The sequence below is a fragment of the Leptodactylus fuscus genome, chromosome 8, assembly GCF_031893055.1.
Source record: "Leptodactylus fuscus isolate aLepFus1 chromosome 8, aLepFus1.hap2, whole genome shotgun sequence".
NCBI lineage: Eukaryota > Metazoa > Chordata > Amphibia > Anura > Leptodactylidae > Leptodactylus > Leptodactylus fuscus.
In genome coordinates this window covers 16767217-16795044 of record NC_134272.1, presented here as the reverse complement: position 1 = coordinate 16795044, position 27828 = coordinate 16767217, and the positions used below count along the sequence as shown (strand labels likewise).

General features: G+C 45.7%; 2 protein-coding genes across 2 annotated transcripts in view; both read right to left on the bottom strand.

Moving 5' to 3' along the window:
- Positions 1-7983, bottom strand: part of LOC142217226 (cytoplasmic phosphatidylinositol transfer protein 1-like) — a 28855-nt gene extending 20872 nt beyond the window's left edge. Inside the window, exons 1-2 of the mRNA XM_075285423.1 lie at positions 7881-7983; positions 4571-4655 (exon numbers count right to left, since the gene is read on the bottom strand). Coding sequence (XP_075141524.1) covers positions 4571-4618 — 48 coding nt within the window. The 5' untranslated portion in view covers positions 4619-4655; positions 7881-7983. The remainder of the gene's footprint in view (positions 1-4570; positions 4656-7880) is intronic.
- A 13044-nt stretch (positions 7984-21027) lies between these two features.
- LOC142216409 (myeloid-associated differentiation marker-like) lies at positions 21028-24986 on the bottom strand. The gene is made up of 2 exons (XM_075284210.1): positions 24804-24986; positions 21028-22843 (listed from the first exon to the last, which is right to left on the bottom strand). The coding sequence occupies exon 2, from the start codon at positions 22525-22527 to the stop codon at positions 21670-21672; it is 858 nt and encodes a 285-aa protein (XP_075140311.1). The 5' UTR covers positions 22528-22843; positions 24804-24986; the 3' UTR covers positions 21028-21669.
- Positions 24987-27828: the final 2842 nt, after the last annotated feature.

Here is a 27828-nt window from a genome sequence, read left to right as displayed (position 1 = left end):
ATGTCTCAAGACTCCATTCACAGCCAAAGCAGCTTTCAAAAGTCTGAAGTGTGCACGCCCCCATGTAACATATGGCCTAATAGCTTACTGCTAAGTGTGTGATAGGAAACTGCTGTACGCAGCTCTAGCTGTGATAGGAGTAGAACACAACTGGTTGATACTTGGAATGAGACAAATTCATGAAGATGCTTGGACTTGTGGTTCCCCTCAAAATGCCCGCTACAGGTTCCGTAACCTTACACGTAAAGGGCCGCGCAACACAAAGGCTAAAATCGTCTGTGCGAATTCCTTGCAGCCAGAAGCGGCACATTTGTCATGAATACCGACACGGCATAAAAGGATAATCCGACACGTTATCACATCGCGTTGATTGTCTCCGGGCGAGCTGCATTATTTATAGCCCTGTATCCCAAAATATGATCTGGGGGCAAGAGGGCGACTTATTATAAAGCAGACGGTCATATTTCACGATTGCTGCTTCTTAAAGGGAGAGTCCATGGATAGTGAAGTGAAAGGATCCTCCTAGGTTGTCTAGTAACAGATGAGCAGACTGAAGGGTGACAACCACTAATAGACACCATGTCGCCTCCCGTCATGATTGCTACCCAGCTTTCCAAGGCGTCAAACTTTCCCAGAAACAGAAATGATCTTATAAGTTTACGTTTACTGAAGATGTTTGCATGTTAGGGGGACCTGCCGCTCCCTATAAGACCCCGCCGCTGCTCCATATAAGACCCCGCCGGCCCCAGTTCAGGTAGTTTCTGAGCTTTTCCAGTGAAGTGAATGATGGGAATATAATAAAGCGGTTATGTCCGTGCTGTATCCCAGCTGGAGGCGGCCGGCCTGACGCTCTGGGTAAATGTTTACTGAGCCCTGCGAGGGGGAACGCTTAAATGTAGCATCGATTTACTGAGGAGTGATAAGACAAGGATGGAAACTCTGTGACACCTGCGACGGGCGAGAAGATTAAACAGCGCAACCGGACAATGAGGCGAGCATCCGGAAGACGTAGTCCACCATTACATTATGCCACGGTCTCCCTGACACCTGCGCTAATTCTTCCTCTTCGCTGAACTTAAAAGGTTTCATTGTCAAGATCTCTCTTGGCTGTCAGTGAACGAAAACACTTGCTGCTACTATTCTGGTAAAATCCTCGCAGCACAGCTCTGGATGATCAGGGCGGTTTTCGAGCCTCTGGATAAGAGCTAGAATTTTCTGGGTCACTCACAGCAAGCAGAGATCTTCAAAACCAAGAGGAACGGATATGTAAAATCTATTAGAAAGTGATTTACATAAAACCAGAGAAACCCTTTAAGGTCGGAAATGCCGCGAAAAATCGCAGCGTTACACAGTAATTGTAAAGTGGATTGGATTCATGCGAATCCCATGCCCACTTTGCGGTGAAAACTGCATCTGCGATTTCCGAAACTAGCGCGGTTTTGGAAATCGCAGCATGTCAATTATTAACGCCGGTGGCTTCCCCGTAGATATAATGGTGACAAAATCCATGGAGGAAAACTCTGAACTTTCTGTTCAAAGCGATGTGGGAAAAACTATGATGTGTTCTCGCCGTGGTTTTTCCCACAGAGCTTTAGCGCTGTATATCAGCCCGTGGGGCCTTAGCGTAAGACTCCACGTTGCAGAAACGCAACATTTATTGTAGCGGATTTTGCTGCAGTTTTTTGAGCCAAAGTCAGGAGTGGGTTTAACAGAAGTGAAACATCTAAGGGTAACTTCACATGTGCACTGTCCGCACGGGTTTTGACACAGAGAGAGACGCGGCCAGCCGCGTCTCTCTCTGGTCAAAACCTGCCTGCCGCAACCATCGCGGTCGCGGCTTTCCCCTCCTATGTCGGCTCAAATGAATGAGCCGACATAGGAGGGTGCTGCCGCTAGGCAGAAGCCGCGGTCCAGCGCGCCGTGGTTTCTGCCTGAAGATAGGACATGTTGCTTTTTTTTCTCCGCTAGCAGCAGCCCGCCGCTAGCGCAAAAAAGAAGCCCGGCGGTCTGCATAGACCACCATTGTAAAGGGGCGGATTTTGAAGCGAAATCTGCTGTCAAAATCTGCCCCTTTGCCCACGTGTGAACGAGCCCTTACAGCTTCCTTTAGATTTCCTAATCTTTTTCAAGCTGCTCCTGACTTTGGCTCAAAAAAACTGCAGCAAAATATCCAAAAAAAAAACACTGCGTTGCCGCAACGTGGGGCCTTAGCCTGACAGTGGCTGACAAATGACAAATCTCAGTATCTCAATAGTCATAGAAATGCTAGGGCAACGGAGATGGCAGATACTGACAACATATATGGTATCTAAGTCACACCAGTTTCCATGGGACAGTCACGGATTTTGGGTGTTGCACTGCTGCTCCGTAGTTTGGAGGCTGAAGCCCCACATTGCAGCTTTTTTTTTTGTTGCAGATTTTGCTGTCGTTTTTTGAGCCAAAGCCAGGAATGGATTGAGCAGCAGGTAGAGGTATAAAAACTTCCTAAACTTTATTGAATATGTACAAGATGTCCGTATTCATAGCAGACCTGCTTGCGACTCAGGGGTACAGCGCCCAATTCTTTCTGCAGTGCTCGTTCCAATGCAGTCGGAGTTCCCCTGCCCTTTTACATTACAGAGTTAGCCTGAATTTCTAGCTCCGCTTAGTCCTGACCTTTTCAGAAAGACTCAACCGTCTGAGCTTTAGAGAACGTCAAAATTTGGCGCACCCTTCGGCTGACCTGCTACCGGCTCGCCGGCTGAAATGAAATAACTCGGAGCCAAAGGCCCCGGAGCGTAATAGGATAATGAAATTATTTTTAAGTGCCCTCTTTTAGTAAGGCGATAGGTCCCCGGCCCCTCCCATCCTCCGCACCGCGCCGCCGCCGCCGCCGCTCTTACATCCCAGAATAATTCACCTGCTAATGGTAATTCCCACTTAGACAATGCAGGTCTGTCAGTGTTACTACGGTAACACACGGGAACTGTCATGTTGTCACCAACCTTAGCGTCATACCACAAGTCGTGCCGATCTACACCCCCCCCCCCCCCGTAAAGAATACCTATTTAACTCCATCCCTGCTTCCTCGTACACAAAAGTTGTTCCGTCGCCAACTTCTATGAGATGTCATGTATTATGGTATCTGGGATAGCTGGGTGGTGACATATATGGCCGCCATTGCATCTCCCCAGGGATATTTCCTACCGCCATCTTGCCACTTACGCTCATGTACACTCAGCTGATACCACGATATAAAGCTACCGCAGATTTGGGCTCTAATTGTTCAGCTCGCAGAGCGCTGTCGACCGCACGAGTGTTGTATCCTAGCAAAAAAGCCCGACGCCTGTCTATAAATATCACGCAGGCTGCAAGAAGGAGCTGGGGCTGTGAGTGCGAGGAGCGAGTGATACTCGGGGTGTTAGGAGAAGTCGGGGTCTACTCCAGGTCACCGTGCGGTGTAGTGCCTGCACCCTGATATGGCAGTGTATGTGTATAGAGGGTTCCAGGGCCCTTTGGGTCCGATTGTAAGTTACATCTGTTTGTGGGAAAGCTGGGTGACAGTCAGTAGGGTGCCAATGCAGCTTTCCCAGACCTTGTATTTGTATATTTACTGGTACTATATGGCAGCATTATGTGTTTATTATATGATAGTATTCTATATGCCTTACCAGGGCTGGTGTTACTGGGTGGATAACTGGGCAACTGCTTAGGGCCTCCACTTCCTAGGCAGCCCCCAGAGATGGCAGGAGTAACCAGAGAGTGGAGCGATAACATATTAAACTCGGAATGGTAGTGTTGTGTAGGGCACTATAAGGCAGTATTGTGTGGGCACTATAAGGCAGTATTGTGTGGACAGTATATGGCAGTATTGTGTGGGCACTATAAGGCAGTATTGTGTGGACAGTATATGGCAGTATTGTATGGGCACTATAAGGCAGTATTGTATGGGCACTATAAGGCAGTATTGTGTGGACAGTATATGGCAGTATTGTATGGGCACTATAAGGCAGTATTGTGTGGACAGTATATGGCAGTATTGTATGGGCACTATAAGGCAGTATTGTGTGGGCACTATAAGGCAGTATTGTATGGGCACTATATGGCAGTATTGTATGGGCACTATAAGGCAGTATTGTGTGGGCACTATAAGGCAGTATTGTGTGGACAGTATATGGCAGTATTGTGTGGGCACTATAAGGCAGTATCGTATGGGCACTATAAGGCAGTATTGTGTGGACAGTATATGGCAGTATTGTGTGGGCACTATAAGGCAGTATTGTGTGGACAGTATATGGCAGTATTGTACTGGCACTATAAGGCAGTATTGTGTGGACAGTATATGGCAGTATTGTATGGGCACTATAAGGCAGTATTGTGTGGACAGTATATGGCAGTATTATGTGGGGCACTATATGGCAGCAATCCGCTATAATCATCCCATCTCAAGACCACACACACTGAGAGATGAAGAGACGATGGAGAAGGGTTAGGTCCTTCTGGGATCATCCAAAACTCAAAGACCAAAGAACCCGTCACCCCACATGCCCTATACACCCCGCCACCACCATAAAAATAAAAGTGCACTGACCTCATCAGTGGTGAGCGGCATACAGATCCGGTACTCCTTCACCAGCATACTGATACCACCGCCTCCAGTCACCTCCAAGAGAAATCTGAGAAAGACAGAAGAATGACAACATGTCCACATCCAAGAAAGTGTGGTGTATCTAAGCTTATTCTATACAACAGTATTGGCTGAGCTGTGTATCTAATCCCATCATGTGTGATACTGCCTGCTGATCTGGGTATCTAATCCCCTCATGTCTGATAGCTGATAGTAAGATGCCAGGGCTGGTTGGTGTGGTGCATCACATGGGTATGGCACAGCTGGCGTCAGCAGGATTGGCACCTGACTCGGTGGTCTCAGCTCCTGTCCTGTAACGTCAGCGCAGCGAGTGGTCAGTGACATCACATAAACCAATCAATGAGGCCCCAGCCACCGTGACTCATGTGTTGACTCATTATAGGAAGGACGTGATTATGATACTGTGTGCCGGATTATAATCTGTCTGTTCCCCCCACCGCCATCACCCGGCCAATCACACCCGCCCCCCACTGCCCGGTCTCATCATTATTATCAATACCTGAAGATCTGTCAAGAACCCAAACATGGTCAGCGTCACTATGGCAGGAAGAAGAGTCAGTCCTATAAAAGACCCTGCTATACAGTGTTACATACTATACTGCCTAATACTGACCACCCAGTGAGCACGTAACACCGTCATATCTAATGTAAGCACACGTGTGCCTTGTATAGTACTGCAATATAAGCCTGGTCCGGCGGTATAAATAATGGATTTGTATTTGTAACACTGTAGTGTGTTCATGTGTCTTATATAAACATAGTACTATTATGTGGGCACTGTATGGCAGTTTAAATATATATACAGTGTATAGTACTATTATGTATTCATCATACAGCTGTTTCATATATACAGTGTGTAGTACTATTATGAAGGTACTGTATGGCAGATTTACGTATTCAGTGCATGCTACGATTATGTAGGCGCTGTAGGACAGGTTATATTCTCACAGTATGGCACTAATATATAACCGCTATAAAGGAGAATCAAATCAAAACCAATGTTGATGTACAGTAACATGTTCCCATAACACAACCATACTGGTCTTACAATATTACCGTACAAGGGTCACATATAAATCAGACATTCTGAGTACTTTATAGCAGCATTAGTTATCAAACCCAGAAATAATAATCTGTAACCAGACAAATCCTGTTAATATTGGATCAAAGGAATCTTCTGTATTATATCACTGAAGCAGCTCATTATATGCCGACTATAATTGAGCAGTTGTAACTGCTCCGGCACAATGTGAACTGATGCCAATTACTTGTTGTCGTAACCCCATCATAGTGAATATTATATCTGCAGAAATCCAAAGATCCTGACCTATATAAGTGACCGGAGCACAGCAGAGAAGTGTAAAAACATAACTGAATATATACTGTCATCTATGTACATGAATATAACTACTATAATACTGCTCCTATGTACAAGAATATAACTACTATAATACTGCCCTCTATGTACAAGAATATAACTACTATAATACTGCTCCTATGTACATAAATATAACTACTATAATACTGCCCCCTATGTACAAGACTATAACTACTATAATACTACTCCTATATACAAGAATATAACTACTATAATACTGCCCCCTATGTACAAGAATATAACTACTATAATACTGCACCTATGTACAAGAATATAACTACTATAATACTGCCCCTATGTACAAGAATATAACTACTATAATACTGCCCCCTATGTACAAGAATATAACTACTATAATACTGCACCTATGTACAAGAATATAACTACTATAATACTGCTCCTGTGCCCAAGAATATAACTACTATAATACTGCCCCCTATGTACAAGAATATAACTACTATAATACTACACCTATGTACAAGAATATAACTACTATAATACTGCTCCTATGTACAAGAATATAACTACTATAATACTGCTCCTATGTACAAGAATATAACTACTATAATACTACTTCTATGTACAAGAATATAACTACTATAATACTACTCCTATGTACAAGAATATAACTACTATAATACTACCTCCTATGTACAAGAATATAACTACTATAATACTGCTCCTATGTACAAGAATATAACTACTATAATACTACCTCCTATGTACAAGAATATAACTACTATAATACTGCTCCTATGTACAAGAATATAACTACTATAATACTACACCTATGTACAAGAATATAACTACTATAATACTACCTCCTATGTACAAGAATATAACTACTATAATACTGCTCCTATGTACAAGAATATAACTACTATAATACTACACCTATGTGCAAGAATATAACTACTATAATACTACCTCCTATGTACAAGAATATAACTACTATAATACTGCCTCCTATGTACAAGAATATAACTACTATAATACTGCCCCTATGTACAAGAATATAACTACTATAATACTACTCCTATGTACAAGAATATAACTACTATAATACTACTCCTATGTACAAGAATATAACTACTATAATACTGCTCCTATGTATAAGAATATAACTACTATAATACTACTCCTATGTACAAGAATATAACTACTATAATACTACTATGTATAGAAATATAACTACTATATATTTAGACATCTCAGATATGTGTGATATAACTACGTGTGTGTGTGTGTGTGTGTGTGTGTGTGTGTGTGTGTGTGTGTGTGTGTGTTTCATGTCTATGATGTAATCTTTGTATACTAATACCCCATTGATCACATGATGGCAGTATTGTATCACATAGTATCAGTGACATCACGGCCACTTATTGTTATGTACTCTATACTATAGAATTCCTTGTTGCCCCCGCTATTACCCCCACATCTCCACAGTAGCCCCATGAGCTTGCTCTCTGGCATCCTGGGAGTCTCTGGACATGAGCAGTGGTGCAGACACAGCCTGACAACTCCCCGGCATTACCATCTGCTCCAGGTTGTCACATCTCTCCGCATAGTCTGCACTGCCTACTCTCCATCATGCTCACACTCATCCCTGCACTACCATAGTTTTCTCTCTTCTTCTGCACTGCTTGCTTTAGTGTCAGTCTTTACTGCATTTTTAGAGTTGCATTCATGAACTTAGAAGCCCTGGATGATCAGAACTAAAGCTCCTCCATGTAGCGGAGTGACAGAGAGTGAGTCGGGTGAGGTGAGGGCGATGTGCGGAGTGTGTGCCCTCGGGGTAAGCGCCCTACATAAAGTTAGTGGGGGTATTATGGGCAGGCTGTGCCCCCCGGTAGTCTCTTCCAGGCATGCACGTACCTGTGGTGCGGGGGGATGCTGCTGCTGCTGCTGCTGCCGCTCTCCTCACATGTGCCACTTCCCCGGTTGTCTGCTCCGCCCGCCGCCTGGGCTGTGTAGCAGGAGGAGGTGAGGCGGCGCTGGCTGCTGATTTCGGGTGTCTTGCTGCCGGTCCTCCTCCTCCTCCTCCTGCTCGGCTGTGGGTGTGACCCTCTCCTCTTTGTGTGGCGATGCTGGCACTTGTAGTCCTCCCCTCTCAGGGTGTGTCCGCCATCAGCTCATTACAATTTCTCACACTTTCTGTAGTTGTGGGAATGAAGGCGACCGGCATTAACTCTCTGTGTGCTGGAGACTCCCAGACAGCAGATGTGGTGGCCTCAGCCACTAGAGGGGAAGGTATACGTGATGTGTGCACTGTATGGCAGTATTATATATATATATACTGTATGGTAGTATTATCTATGTACTGTATGGTGGTATTATATATGGTAGTATTGTGTATATACTGTATGATAGTATTATGTATGGTAGTATTGTGTATGTACTGTATGGCAGTATTATATATGGTAGCACTGCATGGTAGTATTATGTATGTACTGTATAATAGTATTATGTATGTACTGTATGGTAGTATTGTGTATGTACTGTATGGTGGTATTATGTTTTTACTGTATGGTAGTATTATGTATGTACTGTATGGTAGTATTGTGTATGTACTGTATGGTGGTATTATGTATGTACTGTATGGTAGTATTGTGTATGTACTGTATGGTGGTATTATGTATGTACTGTATGGCAGTATTATGTATGGTAGCACTGCATGGCAGTATTATGTATGTACTGTATGATAGTATTATGTATGTACTGTATGGTGGTATTATGTATGTACTGTATGGTAGTATTATGTATGTACTGTATGATAGTATTGTGTATGTACTGTATGGTAGTATTGTGTATGTACTGTATGGTGGTATTATGTATGTACTGTATGGTAGTATTGTGTATGTACTGTATGGTGGTATTATGTATGTACTGTATGGCAGTATTATGTATGGTAGCACTGCATGGTAGTATTATGTATGTACTGTATGATAGTATTATGTATGTACTGTATGGTGGTATTGTGTATGTACTGTATGGTGGTATTATGTATGTACTGTATGGTAGTATTATGTATGTACTGTATGATAGTATTATGTATGTACTGTATGGTAGTATTGTGTATGTACTGTATGGTGGTATTATGTATGTACTGTATGGCAGTATTATGTATGGTAGTACTGCATGGTAGTATTATGTATGTACTGCATGATAGTATTGTGTATGTACTGTATGGTGGTATTATGTATGTACTGTATGGTAGTATTGTGTATGTACTGTATGGCAGTATTGTGTTTGTACTGTATGGCAGTATTATCTATGTACTGTATGGCAGTATTATGTATGGTAGTACTGCATGGTAGTATTGTGTATGTACTGTATGGTAGTATTATGTATGTACTGTATGGCAGTATTATGTATGTACTGTATGGCAGTATTATGTATGTACTCTATGATAGTATTCTGTATGTACTGTATGGCAATATTATGTATGTTCTTTATGGCAGTATCATGTATGTATTGTATGGCAGTATTATGTAAGTACTGCATGGTAGTATTATATATATACTGTATGGTAGTATGTATTTACTGTATGGCAGAATTATGTATGTACTCTATGGCTGTATTATGTGTGTACTCTATGGTAGAATTGCATATGCACTGTATGGCAGTATTGTGTATGTACTGAATGGCACTATCGTGTATGTACAGTATGGTAGTGTCATGTATGTATAGAATTTTGTATATACTCTATGGCATTATTATTTTTCTACTGTATGCTAGTATCATGTACGTATTGTATGGCAGTATTATGTACCCCCTGTATGGTCGTCAGTGGTGTAAGGGCAGGTTCACATCTGCGCCCGGTCTACGGTTTAGCCAATCCAGCCGGTTTTCTTCTTCTGCCCCACGAAACTGGACAGGGGATGTAAACCTGGCGGTCAGTTTTCAAACCCATTTACTTGTCCGCATGTCCGACTTTGCATCCAGCTAAAAAAAAAACGGTTTCCCCGCGGACAGGTAGAAGACGCACCCGGGCCATCACCTCTGCAAACACATTAAGGTGAATGAGTTTGAAAACTGACCGCCGGGTTTCCATCTCCTGTCCAAATGTAAACCCGCCCTAACTAGGAATGGCTGGTCCCCAAGGCGAACATTTTACATGACCCCCCCCCCCTTCCCGCTCAAGACCACATTCTTACACACAGTATTATGCCCCATAGTGGCCCCTACGCACAGTATTATGTTCCATAGTGGCCCCTGCACACAGTATTATGTCCCATAGTGGCCCCTGCACACAGTATTATGCCCCATAGTGGCCCCTGCACACAGTATTATGCCCCATAGTGGCCCCTACACACAGTATTATGTTCCATAGTGGCCCCTACACACAGTATTATGTTCCATAGTGGCCCCTACACACAGTATTATACCCCATAGTGGCCCCTACGCACAGTATTATGTTCCATAGTGGCCCCTGCACACAGTATTATACCCCATAGTGGCCCCTACACACAGTATTATGTTCCATAGTGGCCCCTACACACAGTATTATGCCCCATAGTGGCCCCTGCACACAGTATTATACCCCATAGTGGCCCCTACACACAGTATTATGTTCCATAGTGGCCCCTACACACAGTATTATGCCCCATAGTGGCCCCTACACACAGTATTATGTCCCATAGTGGCCCCTACACACAGTATTATGTTCCATAGTGGCCCCTGCACACAGTATTATGTCCCATAGTGGCCCCTACACACAGTATTATCCCCCATAGTGGCCCCTGCACACAGTATTATCCCCCATAGTGGCCCCTGCACACAGTATTATGCCCCATAGTGGCTCCTACACACAGTAGTATGCCCCATAATGGCCCCTACACACAGTAGTATGCCCCATAGTGGCCCCTACACACAGTAGTATGCCCCATAGTGGCTCCTGCACACAGTATTATACTCCATAGTGGCCCCTGCACACAGTATTATCCCCCATAGTGGCCCCTGCACACAGTATTATCCCCCATAGTGGCCCCTGCACACAGTATTATACTCCAAAGCGGCCTCTGCACACAGTATTATGCCCCAGAGTGCCCCCTACACACAGTAGTATGCCCCATAGTGGCCCCTGCACACAGTATTATGCCCCAGAGTGCCCCCTGCACACAGTATTATGCCCCATAGTGGCCCCTACACACAGTATTATGCCCCATAGTGGCCCCTACACACAGTAGTATGCCCCATAGTGGCCCCTGCACACAGTATTATACTCCATAGTGGCCCCTGCACACAGTATTATCCCCCATAGCGGCCCCTGCACACAGTATTATGCCCCAGAGTGCCCCCTACACACAGTATTATACTCCATAGTGGCCCCTACACACAGTAGTATGCCCCATAGTGGCCCCTGCACACAGTATTATGCCCCATAGTGGCCCCTACACACAGTATTATGCCCCATAGTGGCCCCTACACACAGTAGTATGCCCCATAGTGGCCCCTGCACACAGTATTATACTCCATAGTGGCCCCTGCACACAGTATTATCCCCCATAGTGGCCCCTGCACACAGTATTATGCCCCAGAGTGGCCCCTACACACAGTATTATACTCCATAGTGGCCCCTGCACACGGTATTATGTCCCATAGTGGCCCCTGCACACAGTATTATGCCCCATAGTGGCCCCTGCACACAGTATTATGTCCCAGAGTGCCCCCTACACACAGTATTATACCCCAGAGTGGCCCCTACACACAGTATTATGCCCCATAGTGGCCCCTGCACACAGTATTATGTCCCATAGTGGCCCCTGCACACAGTATTATGTCCCATAGTGGCCCCTACACACAGTATTATGCCCCATAGTGGCCCCTGCACACAGCATTATGCCCCAGAGTGCCCCCTACACACAGTATTATACCCCAGAGTGGCCCCTACACACAGTATTATCCCCCATAGTGGCCCCTACAGACAGTATTATGCCCCATAGTGGTCCCTGCACAGTATTATGCCCCATAGTGGCCCCTGCACACAGTATTATGCCCCATAGTGGCCCCTGCACACAGTATTATCCCCCATTTTGGACCACTCATGAACAATTATTACACCCTATTCAGACCTCAGAGTATAATGATCAGAGACCCAGAAGAGGTGACAAACATAAAAACCAATGTTACTTACCTCTCCCTGGTTCTGGCGCATTCCCCGCTACTTTCGGCCATCTTCAATGTTGAACCAGACGTCACATGAGCCAGACTGGCGTTGTGACGCATAATGACACCGGCCTGGCCCATGTGATGTCTGGAACGTTACCAAATAGGCCATCAGAGTGTTCCCTCACTTCTGATGGCTCAACGATCTTTATACTCTGGAGTCGGTATTATGTATACATGTTATGACAGTTATATAAGTACTGTATGGCAGTGTTATGGACACATTGTATGACAGTATATATTATGTACACACTTTATGGTAGTATAATGTAGGCACTGTATGACAGTATTATGTGCTTATTATACAAAAGTATTATGTCACACTATAACTGTTATGTACGTTCTATATGGCAGGAGTGTGTAGGCACTATATGGCAGTATAAGGTGCATACTATATAACAGTGTAATGTATGCACTATATGGCATTATTATGTACGTACTATATAAGAGTATTATGTATGCACTATAGCGCAGTGCTATGTATGCCCTATATGGCAGTATCATGTAGGCATCATTTGGCACTATGATCTGTATACTGAATGTTCTGGTCATATATGGCGGTGTTTTTATTTACTGACTCTCCCCGCACTATTGCTCATAGATTCAACGCCCCTAAATAGTCCAGAAATATCAGATCCCTGGAAATATATAGTAGTGCCTAACCCGGGACCCTGCACATACCTATCAGATGAGAAACAGACATTATAACATGTCAGGTGATACCTGGGTGTCCAATACGGTATCACACATGATGAGATTAGATACACAGACAGTCTACAGATCATAGGTGATAGGATTAGATACTACAGCACTGCAGACAGCATCACACATGATAAGATTAGATACACAGTTTACTCAAATAAAATAATCCTTTAATAATCCCACTATGCAGAAGTTCAGTGTGTTACAGCAGCATGGATAATACAGTAGTATATTACAAGAAAGACACAGACAAGCTCAGAATAGCAGATAGAAAAGATACCAGGAGTCAAAGCAACTAAGAAGAAGACTCAGGATCATTTAGTTCTCTGTGCGGAGTGATCTCCACTTGGGCTGATGTAGATTATATAGCCGGGCCGCGGTTGGGAGGAAGGATCTCCGATAACGTTCCTTCTAACACTTGTCGTGACGCAGTCGGTCACTGACAGTACGACCCAGTGCGGTCACAGTCTCATACATAGGGTGGGATTTGTTCTCCCGCATGGAGGTCACCACAGACAGTATCCTTCTGTCACCCACCATCTGTACTGGGTCCAGGGGGCTCCCCAGGACAGAGCTGGCCCTTCTGATCAGCCTGTCAAGCCTATTTCTGTCCCTGGCTGATATACTGCTCCCCCAGCAGGCCACTCTGAAGAAGATGGCTGAGGCAACCACAGAGTTGAAAAAAGGCCCTAAGAAGTGTCCCTTGGACTCCGAAGGCCCTCAGCCTCCTGAGCAGGTAGAGTCTGCTGTGGCCCTTTCTGTGCAGCGCCTCCAGGTGATCAGCCCAGTCTAGTTTATTATTGAGGAGCACACCCAGGTACTTATAGGTCCTGACTATCTCAATGCATGTTCCTTGGATCTCCACTGGGGTCGGAGCACTTCTCCGCTTACTAAAGTCCACCACCATCTCCTTGGTCTTCCCAGCATTAATCCTGAGCTGGTTCCGCTGACACAAGTCCACAAAGATGCGGTTAAAGTCTTTGTAGTCCCTGTCATCTCCGTCAGTGATGAGGCCTACTATAGCGGAGTCATTGGAGGACTTCTGTAAGTAACAGATGAGTTGCATCTAAAGTCAGCAGTGTACAGCATTACACATGAGAGGATTAGATACACAGCTTAGCAGACAGTATCAGACATGATAGTTATATACAGTAATATAGTGGTGGCACCCTCACAGTCATAGTGGCGGCACCCTCACGGTCATAGTGGTGGCACCCTCATAGTGATAGTGGTGGCACCCTCATAGTCATAGTGGTGGCACCCTCATGGTCATAGTCGCAGCACCCTCACGGTCATAGTGGCGGCACCCTCACGGTCATAGTGGCGGCACCCTCACGGTCATAGTGGCGGCACCCTCACGGTCATAGTGGTGGCACCCTCATAGTCATAGTGGTGGCACCCTCACGGTCATAGTGGCGGCACCCTCACGGTCATAGTGGCGGCACCCTCACGGTCATAGTGGCGGCACCCTCATGGTCACAGTGTGATGCCATTAGATTGGTGAAGGAGGTGCAGGGCCACACGTCAGTATTTGGTAGCATGGTGGGGTCGCCATGTGGCCTTAGTCTTATTAAGCACTATAACATGTAGCTCTATGGAAACAACTGGCAGATTTATGAATGCAGCTTTGGGTGTGATTGGAGTTCTGGGGAAAATTCTAGATCCTTTACTGCAAATATGGTTTTATGTAAAAAAAAAAAAAAAAAAATCTGAAGTAGGCAAAACCTGTCACCCATAGTAACCAATGACAGCCCAGCTTTCATTTTGTATTCTGCTCCTCAAAAGTGAAAGCTGCGCTGTGATTGGTTCACATGAAACCGTTTTGCTTTTAGACCATTGGAATCTGCCCCTTTATCCTGATTGTGGAAACTTTTTGTCACTTCAGCGGGTGGATATTAAAATGTGAACTGGATCAAAGCTGAAGCCGCGTGATGTCAAATCATCTGAATGGGATGGAAGAATCACAAAACAGCGACCAAAATACGCTCCAAACAACCAATGTCCTGGAGTCCTGGACCCTGCAGTGTGTGCCCGCCTGTAGTCACCGCCGATCGCAACACTTGTACACTGCTGCCACCTGCTGGACAGAACAGAGAATGCATGTTACCCTTAAACTTGCCTTTTTGACCAAATTTAAGGGGAGCTCAGATAACAGGCTGAGGTTTATAATGTAATGGAGGATACGGGAGAACTTATGGACCCTTAATAGTGTATTTATGCAGCATCCGAATAATTTGGGTGGTCATGGTATATCGCCATAGGGCGTATGGCAGGTCGGCTGCCCACCAGTCATAACTACTGTCATATGCCGCACTGTCCTGACTAACATTATAACACAAGCAGACAGACCACCGCCTCCCACAGGATCAGCCCACTCCTATCCTGAAACACTCTGTGCTGCTGTGGAAACTTCCACCGTCTTTTTCTGCACGAGAAGAATGAATAATAGGATCCAGTGTACAAGTGACTAATGGTGTGTTTTGTACACAGCGCGTTTCGAGTACCTTTAATAACATAAACACCAAATACAGGCACGTCGCACACCTACGTACAACGTACAGCTCCCATAATAGAGCTCACTCTGGTAATGTATGTCAACAATCGTGAACACTCGTGTTACGCGTAAAGTAGAGGAAAACATGATAAACACCGTAACACCATCTTTTAGCGAAATGTAAGAAGACGTTAGATCTATCTATAGCGGTGGTTCTTAACCAGGGTTCGATCGATCCCTAGGCCCTATGTACGGTTCATTTTGTGTGCCAGTAAAAAAACATACACCTATGTCTTGAATTTGGAAAAAAATCTGATTTGATTTATCACTAGAGAAGGGTTCGGTGAATGTGCAGATGAGACGGGTGGGTTCGGTACCTCAAACAATGGTCTATGTGTATAGGTCATGGAAGTTGGGCCGGACTGCACCCAGATTTATTCTGCTCCTATAGATGTCAATACCTGACCAGTGTCCGTGAGCTCCCCCTAGTGTTGGTGACAATGGTGTTAGGTATGAGCGCTTTCATGAACATTTACTGCCATCTTCTGGTTCGTCGTAGGACAAGAATGGATTAAAAAATAAAGACGGATCCGTCTAATGACGGGCAACAATGGATCCCGACTCACCCCATTGACTTTAATTGGACCCATAAGGTATCAGTTGGTTTCTCTTTGACATCACTGGATGAAAAAGTCGGACTTGCGAGATATCAGACTGCATAGAATCTGGCGCAGATGTGAACAGAGCCTTGTTCTATGTCTGGGCAGGAGATTTGGAGCCCTGTATCAGGAAAACTGGCCTATGACCACTTCAAAGCTACTTTGGACAATTTGTCGTATAGTTTGAGACTTGTATAACCCAAAATAATGATGCGGCCCCTTGGTGGTGATTCAGGACCACTTTGGTCGGGAGCCGCCTTCAGATTTCTACTTGTCTTGATGCATCTTCTGCTTGGACTCTCAGATCTCTGGGAAACGACCCCTGTCTGGGTGTCACGATAGATCCCATGGTGTAGTTGTCAGCACAAGATAATGGTGCAATCCATGCAGGAGACCACAAGGTGGCGATCAGAAGCAATCATAGAAGGTAATGATCATTATATAACTGCTTATATAACTGACATTTCAATGCTTTTCCCCATAGACATCTCAATCTTGACATATGTGGTTTATTGGGTTGAGGCTTACCCTGAAGTCAAAACCTACGTTCTTCAGGAGACGAGTCAGAGATGTCTAGCGTTGGCCAGTCTTAGTAAGTCCCTCTTGTATACTACTACAGATGTGAATGTATACTCTCACTGAGCTCACTGCAGGCCAGGACATTACCTTGAAGATTGGGAATACAGACATTAAAGGGGTTGTCCCATCACAAGGATCCTATCTATACTGCTTGTTAATGTGAATGTAAGACGTTTCCTAAATACATTGCTTCAGCAAAACTGCTTTGTTTGTCCACCATCTTACTTTATTCATTTTTTTTTATTTTTACACATCCCTTGACTTATCTGGTCATAAGTCAAGAGATGTATCTGCTGCTCTGAGGGAGGAGGTGCTAAGTGCACGGGAGCGAGCCTGGAGGGGGGGAGGGTTGTTTACCCTTTGGGGGGAAGGGGCCGCCAATACAGACCTGGCATCCGCTGTAATAGATAGGCAGATGCCGGGGACGGTTAGATGCACAGATGCCTGCAACATCGCTATGCTCCTGCCCTGCATGAAGCCAGCAGCGGAGGAGCGGAATAACAGCATCACTCCTGCCGCTGCTGGCTTCATGCAGGGCAGGAGCATAGCGATGTTGCAGCCTCTGTGCCAGCGTCTAACCATCCCCGGAATCCGCCTCTCTATTACAGCGGATGCCGGGTCTGTATTCACATATGCAAAGCCAGCGGCGAGACGCTCATAGATGGTGAGACCAGTCTAGCCTTCACCATGCGAATATAGACCCGGCATCTGCTGTAATAGAGAGAGGCGGATGCCGGGTCTGTATTGGCATTGTGAAGGCTGGAGAATTGACCGGTCTCACCATCTATGAGCTTGCACGCAGGGCCAGCGGCATCTCGCCACTGGATTTGCATATGTAACCCCGCCCACCAATGACGCAACAAAGCAGGAACACAGAAGATTTTATAGCAATGAAGACTGGTGAGTATGCGACGTGGGAATACCCCTTTAAGGTTCTGCTACATTCTGTAGATACTTGTAATGTTATGAACTTGGCTTCTTCAGACATTCTGAAAAGCAGAGAAGAACCCCTTTAGGCTAAGGCCCCATTGCTAGAGCGCTGAGGGAAAGACCGAGGCGGGAACGCATCACAGTTCTTCCTGCAGCGCTTTCAACAAAAAGTTTATATCTATAGGGAAGCCGCCGGCGTTTCCGTAGATATAATTGACATGCTGCGATTTCCAAAACCGTTTTTGGAAATTGCAGTGTGTCCACGCAAATTGCAGCGTTTCCAGCCTATGGAGCCCCGGCCTTAGGCTTAGGCCTCACGTTGTGGAAAAGCAGCTTTTTGTATTGCAGATAAATCTAGGAGTGGCTGCAAAAGGAATGAGAAAATAATAGGAAGATCTTATACTTCTTCCTTCAGCTCCATCCAATCCTGACGTTGGGTCAAAAAACCGTAACAAAATCCGGTCTAAGGTCTGAATTTAGGGATCTGGCCCAGGTGTGCGAAAAAGTCAGTGGCTGCAATGAATGAAGGTGTCCAGGCTACTTGTGTTGCTATAGTGGGGATGGTTGCGAAGATGAGGGGCCTACGATGAAACTGCAGCCGTCAGCAAAGTCATGATGGGGTACTGGTGGCAAAGTAAAGTTTTGGTCACAGACTCTTCCTTGCTCTCGCTCCTTTTAGCTTGTGTAGATCGCCACTTGAAATATCCGAACACCATCTGTTCCCTTTGGACTTCCCATTTTTTGCTTGATTTGGTGGTCATGCTACTTACTAGTGAAAATATATTTGGTGGGTCCCCAAGGGCGGGTGTAAAGAGGCCCTGATGGCGGCATCACTTGTACTGCCTTGGTAACACCCCAGACATGATGGTCCACACACACCCCAGACATGATGGTCCACACACAACTCAGACATGATGGTCTACACACACCCCAGACATGATAGTCCACACACACCCCAGACATGATGGTCCACACACACCCCAGACATGATGGTCCACACACAACTCAGACATGATGGTCTACACACACCCCAGACATGATGGTCCACACACACCCCAGACATGATGGTCCACACACACTCCAGACATGATGGTCCACACACACCCCAGACATGATGGTCCACACACACCCCAGACATGGTGGTCCACACACACCCCAGACATGATGGTCCACACACACCCCAGACATGATGGTCCACACACACCCCAGACATGATCGTGCACACACACCCCAGACATGATGGTCCACACACACCCCAGACATAATGGGGCACACACACCCCAGACATGACGGTCCACACACACCCTAGACATGATGGTCCACACACACCCCAGACATGATGGTCCACACACACCCCAGACATGACGGTCCACACACACCCTAGACATGATGGTCCACACACACCCCAGACATGGTGGTCCACACACACCCCAGACATGATGGTGCACACACACCCCAGACATGACGGTCCACACACACCCCAGACATGACGGTCCACACACACCCTAGACATGATGGTCCACACACACCCTAGACATGATGGTCCACACACACCCCAGACATGGTGGTCCACACACACCCCAGACATGATGGTCCACACACACCCCAGACATGATCGTGCACACACACCCCAGACATGATGGTCCACACACACCCCAGACATAATGGGGCACACACACCCCAGACATGATGGTCCACACACACCCCAGACATGATGGTACATACACACCCCAGACATGGTGGTCCACACACACCCCAGACATGATGGTGCACACACACCCCAGATATGGCGACCACACCCCATGTACCCCAGACATGACAGCCCACATACACCCAAGACATGATGGCCACACCCAGGCACCATAGCCCACATATACCCCATGATCCATGGAAAATCTCTTTTTTTAGGATTTACATTCATGTCAATGTAGAGCATGTCTTAGGTGGACTGAAAGGTAAAAATGGTTTTGGTTTTCTCCTTGGGATCACAGCGGTCAGATCTTGATGATCATCTCTAGCTGAAGATGTGCTCAGCGCAGGCGGCCGATCTCTTGCCATTTTCTCCCATAAACTCTGTGACCTTTCCTAAAATCTTCCGCCGGCCCTGCCGCACCCTTCATGCACGCCGTATCTTGTCATCAATCATACCTTGGGACTTGTATGTCGACATACTGATCTACCTCCACCCACATGCCCAGGAGGGCGAGAAGCTGTCCCATAATAAGCAGCGCTCAGTCTCACATTATTATACCTCGTGTTAGACATCACCTTATAAAATCCTTTATTAGTTTTATTGACTTCTTGGGAAAGCTGGGTGTCTGCTTATTTGGATGCAGGGGTTGCCACCCAGCTTTACGGGATCGACTAAAATATGGGAAAGGGGTACGACACCAGATAACCAGGCTGATTTGCATTCAGGAATCATAGAAAGCTGGATGATAGTTGTCTAAGGTAGCCATATTGGTCCTCACCCAACTTTTCCCAGCAACGGTTATAAAGAGAAAACAAGTTTTTACATCGCTTTGAGTCAATTTGGAGAAATGGATATTACAAAGATCCCAAATAAGTTTAATGAGCTTTCAATAACACAAGGAGAAACGCCGGAACAACCGCATATCCGGAATCTGACAGCAGCGGCTTCTGTCATATAGCAATCACATTAAGTAGATATTTTACACACCGTCCAATAATCTAGAATATTTTATAATCTGGCCTTCGTCGGGTCATTGATGCCGCTTTAAAGGAACTTTATCTACATTCGGAGGTAAAAAAAATTTGAAAAAATTTTTTTTCACTTTTCTAATTCCACCACTTTCTTGGAGTAAAAAATTTGCACACCAGTGGATTTATGCTGGGGAAAAAAATGGGCAGGTAAATGATGTCAGCAAGCAGTTGGTGAAGATCGTAGCCAAAGCGTACAGATTCCAGGAGATGGCGTATACTACATGAAGACGCCTGCACCTTGTCATTCCTCCAGCACAAGGCACATCGATACTCTGGTCCTGATAAAGGCTTAGGCTGTAAGCTGTTAAAGGGGATGTCCAGAATTAGAGAAACATGACTGCTTTCTTCCAAAAATAGCGCCACCACAGTTCTCAGGATGGAGTGAGGCATTGCAGCACAGCTCAATTGACTTTTAGGCTGGTCTTACACAACCGTAGTGGTTTTTGCGGTCCGCAATTTGCGGATCCGCAACACAAATTTCCCTCTAAAAACTCATTCCGCAGACGTCTGTGCCCAAACACAAAGTGCATCCGCAACGTTCCGTGTGTATCAGTATTATGTGGATCCGCAAAAGACAAAACACACATGTTGACATCTGCAATTACGGATACACACTGAACATGTGTTGTGTGTATCCGCAAAAATGCACGTTCCCATAGACTTCTATTGGACCTTCCGTGCCGTGCCGTAAAAGCACGGCCATTACGGACATGCGGTATACTGTCCGGAGCACGGTTACGGCACGCCACACCACTGACAAAATCTACGGTCGTGTAAGAGGCCTCATAGAAAACTATGGGACCGTAAATGGTCCGCAATTTTAAACCCGCAATTGCGGACCATTTGCGGTGTAAAACTACGGTCGTGTAAGACCAGCCTTAATCAAACCAAACTGTAATACCAGAGACTACCTGTGGGCAGGTGTGGTGCTGTTTTAAAAAGAAAATAACCATGTTTCTAATCCTGTGAAACCCCTTTAAATTTGTGGATGCACATACATATTAATATCTGCATTGACTGTTCACATACACACACCAATATACAAGAACATCCATATGTACAGACTTGCAGAGCCGAGTTTGGGATCTCCCTGGTGTGTTTAGTGAGGTGTAGTATTATGGTCATGGTCGTGTTAACTTGACCCGCCAACTCATAGTTCTTCTTTTCTTATCTGTACCATCAGAGGCAAGTTGGCCCTCCGGAGTCAGGACCCACCTGGGACATCCTCTATATCTAGGACGCTTTCTGTGGCTTGGCAGGTCGACCATCTTGCTCACCTCTAGAAGATTTGATGACATATTTAGCTCTGCTACGTCTTTGCATACACATGTTCCTATATCAGAGACTTGCCTGTTTTTAGATTAGGACATCCGTGTTTTTAGAGAAGGCCGATCTGTGTATTTGGTGTCTAGGCCTGTACTGTAAAGAAAACCATCCTAATGGAATATGCCAAGTCTACAGCGTATGCCAAGAAGTTAATAATGGTCAGGATTGTGATCCCAACTCCGTTGTTCCAGTAGTATTGGTAGTATTGGTCCCCGTTTGGAATATTCTTGAAATAATACAATGGCCATACAACCACCACAGTGATGTACATCATCACCGCCAAAATGTTGAAACCGATGAGAACTTTCTCAATATTTATGGGCAACAATGCCAAGAGGCGGCCAATAGTAAGCAAAATGATGAGTGCGGTGATGATGAAGCAGATGGAGTACACGGCTATAGACCACTGGAGTCCAGCAATACCGAACCACCCATTAAGAAGAGAGAATATGATGCAAGCCACATAGGCCTCAAAAACCTTCAAGAGTCCTGGAACGGTGGAGAGAAACCCACTTATCTCCCCAGGTTTTGCTCGAGTGAGGCCCACCTCAATGGCATAAGCAAAGAAGCACAAGATGGACATTGCGGTGGCGGCTCCTCGACATGCACAGTCGTGTGCCGTCAACACAGCGCAGACTCCATTTAGGAAGACGGAAGGATACATGATGGAGGTGGTGAAGAGCATCAATGAGGCCAACATGGAGAAAGCCGAAGTGAAGTCCTCCCAAGATATGGGGATGGCACTGTAGAATCCAGTCAGCTCCAGAACAACGATTAAGATGGTCATGATGAAAGCTAAAATCCAGGTGAACATACTCCAGCTACCATATTGGTTATGGTACGCATCTACACTGGCCACCAAACTGAAGGCCGTACAGGAGAAGAAAATCTGGAAGAAACGTATGATGACCAGGGGAGTTATTAGGTTGCGGAAATTCATTCTGGTGGCAGGTGGAACAATCTGTGGAGATGGAGGATGTCAATGTAGGGACTGTCTATGGAGATAGAGGATGTTATTGAAGGAACTGTCCGTAGAGATGGAGGTTCTGGTTGTTGGGACAATCCGTGGATGATTTGGTCAAAGGAACTGTCCGTGGAGATGGAGGATCTGGTTGTTGGGATAATCTGTGGAAGATGTGGTTGAAGGAATGGTCTGTGAGATGGAAGATCTCGTTGTAGGAACAATCTGTTGAGGATGCGGTCGGTTCCTCGATAGTCAACCCTAGAGCGGGAGCTTTTCCTTCAGCTGGTGGTACCTGAACCATATAAAAATCATAGACATAGTTACTCATCATCTGTTCCAAATCAACTCATACCCAGAATACCGTGTGACAAATGTTATATGTTCTTGGAGTCTCTCAAATTAATAGGACGATGATATATTTTGGGCGGTTACTTTGCTTTGTTACATTGCATTATGAGAGAAGTCGTGTGCATTACAAACATGTTGGACGGAGCATTACTGTTCACCAGCAGGGGGCAGTCACAATACGTTGGAGATGCCAGTGGATTCCTCATCTATCAGGCACCACCCTTACTACCCTTTATTTGCCCAGGACGCCACCTCGTTGTTGGCACAGGCAGATAAGCCCCACTTCTGCTCTGACTCTCTGTTTAGATAGGCAAAAGTCCATTCATTTCTGCAAAGTTGACTGTTGGCGTAAGATCGGTTAGTTAACCCCTTCTGTATATCAGGAGGGGTACTATGTCTCCGTAAAGAGGAAGTCCTTGTCGGCCAGTTTCTTCAGGCCGTACTTGCTCAGCTAGGAATTTTGGGGAAGTCATATACAAATAAGTTCTCCTTTTCAATAGAAAAATACTCTTTAGGCGAAGGTTCCACATAGTGAGCCGCAGCAAAAAAGCGCTGCGGAGAAAAGCGCTGCGGCAACGCATTGCAGTTTTTCGCGCAGCGCTTTTCACAGAAATTCTTCAGAGATTTCCTCTGCGAACTTTCTGCTTCCATTATTCCTATAGGGAAACCACCGGTAAGTATAATTGATTTCCAAAACTGCGCCGATTTTGGAAAACGCAGCACTGTCTGTTGGGTGGGCCTATACGTGTATGCCATGTATCCCACCCTAGCAGGGCAGACATGATCAATCGATCCTGCAGATCACATGCACGATGAATGTCTCAGACCAAATTTAGACTAAGGCCCCGCATAGCAAACCGTGGCCAGAAGGCGCAGCAGAAAAGACCGCGGCCAGAAACACATCACGTTTTTGCCCGCAGCACTTTTCACAGAAAGTATTCAGAGGTTTTTCCCCGAACTTTCTGCCTCTGTTCTACCTAGAAGGATAATACCTATAAAACGTTTCCGTCAGTATAATGGACATGCTGCGATTTACAAAAACGGGGATATTTTTCTACAATGCGTGGATGGGGTTAGCCAAAATCCCATTCATTTTGCAGGTACTGGTGGTTTTTGTCATGGCGTTTCCTCTGTGGCCAAATTGCGGTGTTTACGCAACGTGGGGCCCCGGCCTAAATTTTGTGATGCAGTTTATTTTGTGTTTCCATGATTCATTTTGTGTCAATTTTGTCACATAATTTTTTTTTGCAAAACCAAATCTTATTTTGTCATACAAAATTTCACATAATATTTTATTTTGCAAGCCGTACGCGTTCTGTGCACGAATACATTATAGATAATGCACAGCGCAACCATGAATTTTTTTGCCTTCCCCTCCCTATATAATTTTATGAGAAAACGCAGCATTTTAAACAAAATCGCAATTCTTATGGGAAAACACAACTTTTTTTCTGCAGCACGTGGCCTGGGCCTACATGTGAGAAAATAAACTTTTGTGACTGAAAAAACGGATTCAGTAAAGACAACCTATATGATATGAGCCATGGATTGTGTATTTTTGTTGTGTACGGGATTCCATCCACACATTGCAGAATATTACCTGCAGCGGTAAGATTACGATTTCCAAAAACCAACGTGTTTTTGGAAATTGCAGTATGTCAGTTATTCCTACGGAAACACCGGCGGTTTTCTTATACGGAAAATTGAATCAGAAAGTTTGCAGAGGTAAAGTCTGTGGAATTTACGTGAAAAGCGCTGCAGGACAAACCACTTTGCATTTCAGCCAAGGTTTTCCCCATATAGCTTTTTGGCTGCGGCCCACTACATGGCAGCCAAGCCTAAACAAGAGTGACAAATTGGTAGAAAAAGAGGGAACAGTTCGGCATCATGGCTGAGGTTCTTACCTGCAGGTCATGTAGTCAGCGGCGCTCGGTAGGTGGCTACACTGGCAGCAGCTACCACATGGTTATCCCTTGGCATTGCCAGCTGGACCGCGTTGTCTGGACGCCCGCTTCTGCACACGTGGGTCGTAAAAACTGCTAGAAATCGTGTGAAGTTGCTGAAGACATTTTAGGACAGGATGAAGTCTTGTATGCAGATCTGGGAGGGCGTGCAACGAGTGTGAACAGTGACCGCCCTGTGCAACTGCAGGTGATACTTTGTATTCCAGCATCACGCCCTGCTCGCCCGCCGCTCTCCCCTCCCCCGCCACACACTTAACCTGAAGAATCTCTCTGTCACGTGATGTAATGGGGAAATGTGTCATGTATACAAGCTACACAAAAGCCCAGATTCTTTGCAATATCTGTTTCAGGGAAAGTTGGGTAACAATTAAAGTTAAACTGTAATACCAGACACGACCTATGGACAGGTGTGGTGCTGTTCCTGGACTTGTTTTCCTATCCTGGGCAGCCCCACATAGCAGGCTGCGTCCAAAAAGCGCTGCGGGAAAGACTGCGGTGGAAACAAATCATTTTTTTAGGCAGAAGTTTTTGAGAAAACTAGAATGACAACTTCAGCTGACAAGCTCCCACAGTGGTTGTCACCCAGCTTTTCTAGGACCCTGATTTAACCAGTTATGCAGCAGTCCCAATTAGGCAAGACAAGGGAAAGCCTCAGAGAGAAGGGACTGTGCGGCTCTAGGAAGTCGGGGTGACCCTGTGACTGAATGACAGCACCATAACCACTGCATGAGGAAGAAGAGGAGCAGAGCGGTTGACACCAGAGGAAAACAGCACACAGAGGCAGCCTCAGCACAGGTGACCATGGATGAAGAGCCGAGTCCAGTGCAGGGTGACCAGTGAGCCAGGGTCATATTCATAACAGTGGTCTCCACCTTATCAGACTCTTTCTCCTCAGGGACTTTGTGGACTGGTGTCAGAGGGACCACCTCAGGATTAATACTGGGAAGACCAAGGAGATGGTGGTGGACTTTAGGAAGCGGAGAAGTGCTCCGACCCTGGTGGAGATCCAGGGGACGGGCATTGAGATAGTCAGGACCTATAAGTACCTGGGTGTGCGCCTCAATAATAAGCTGGACTGGGCTGATCACCTGGAGGCGCTGCACAGAAAGGGCCACAGGAGAGTCTACCTGCTCAGGAGGCTGAGGGCCTTCGGAGTCCAAGGGACACTTCTTAGGGCCTTCTTCAACTCTGTGGTTGCCTCAGCCATCTTTTTCGGTTTGGTCTGCTGGGGGAGCAGTATATCAGCCAGGGACAGAAATAGACTTGACAGGCTGATCAGGAGGGCCAGCTCTGTCCTGGGGAGCCCCTTGGACCCAGTACAGATGGTGGGTGACAGAAGGATACTGTCTGTGGTGACCTCCATGCGGGAGAACAAATCCCACCCCATGTATGAGACCGTGACCGCACTGGGCAGTACTGTCAGTGACCGACTGCGTCACCCCAAGTGTTAGAAGGAACGGTCCGGCTATATAATCGACATCAGCATAGAGCAATCCGCACAGAAAACTAAGTGGTCCTGAAGTTTTGTTGTTCTGACTCCTATTCTGAACTTTGTATATTGGTTTTCTAGTAATATATTACTGTATAATATATGTGGCTGTAACACACGGGATTTCTCCATGGAGAGGCTATTAAAGGATTATCTTATCTTATCTCTACTTCATCAGAGCTTACATAACAGAAATTCAAAATCAAAACCACCAACAAACACAGCTCGACATGAAGCCACTGCCGACAAACACAACTCAACACGGCAATCCAATGACAACAAACACAAGTCAAAACTGCGCTGAGTTATGTATGCAGCTGGAGAGAAAATAGTCTGTATCAGGCATGATAGGATTAGATACACAGCTCAGCTGACAGTATGACAAATGATAGGTTTAGATACACAGCTGAGCAGAAAGTATCACACAAGATGAGATTAGATACACAGCTCAGCAGACAGTTTTAGTCATCTCCCAACCAACCCGGATTCGACGGGACAGTCCCAGATTGTGGGTCCTGTCCCACAGTCCTGGTCATTGGTCCCGGATTCAGATGAGTTGAGTACAGCGATGAAACAGGAGTGGACAGCCCCCTCCTCACCAATGGGCGCCTGTATGCACCGGCCTCAACAGTTCAGAGAGACGGACCTCAGACAGAGCAGCAGAGCGAGGAGAGGTAAGTATTAGTGTTTTATTATGTTAAAATGTGGGGGAAAATAGAGGGGGAACATTAAACTGGAGGCAGATGAAGAGGGTACATTAAACTGGGGACAGTTGGAGGGTGACGTTAAACTGGGGACAGATGAAGGGGGGCAGATAGAGCATTACATTAAACGGGCAAGTTGGAAGGGGGGGGACTTTAAACTGGGACAACTGGAGGGGGACATTAAACCGTGGTGCTGGAGGGGGACATGTCTGCCTCTAGTTGCCCCCAGTTTAATGTAACCCTCCAGTTACCCCAACGATTTAATGTTCCCTTCTAGAAAGGTTGAGAACCACTGGTTTAGACACATGGCTCAGGATTATAGTGATTACACACCACTAGGCTTAGATACACTGGCTGTGGTACATGTGATACATCCTTCCTGGGGTGTGCAATTTTGCACCGTCACCTGTGCTGCGGCTATCTCTGGGGTATCTAGTATATATATACTGTATAACTATATGGTGACATTTCTGCTGTATCTATACTGGCATCATCAGTAAATACATGAGGCGGGGGCGGGGCACTCGTAAAAAAATCATTGGATTCCTTCACCTATGGCTCACAGGGTTTCTTCCTTCTATGGATGTGGGAAGGAGACAATGCACCATAATTTTAAGAGTGACGGTCAGTGACATTCTGCAGCAGCCATGACTGTTTCCTGGTGTCGTTGCATGAACTGTACAGAATGATGTAGCTGAGCTGGACGTGTCTTGTCATTTCTTCTGTATTCTTCACTTCCTCAGAGCTGTGTTGCGGAATGGAAACCATCAGT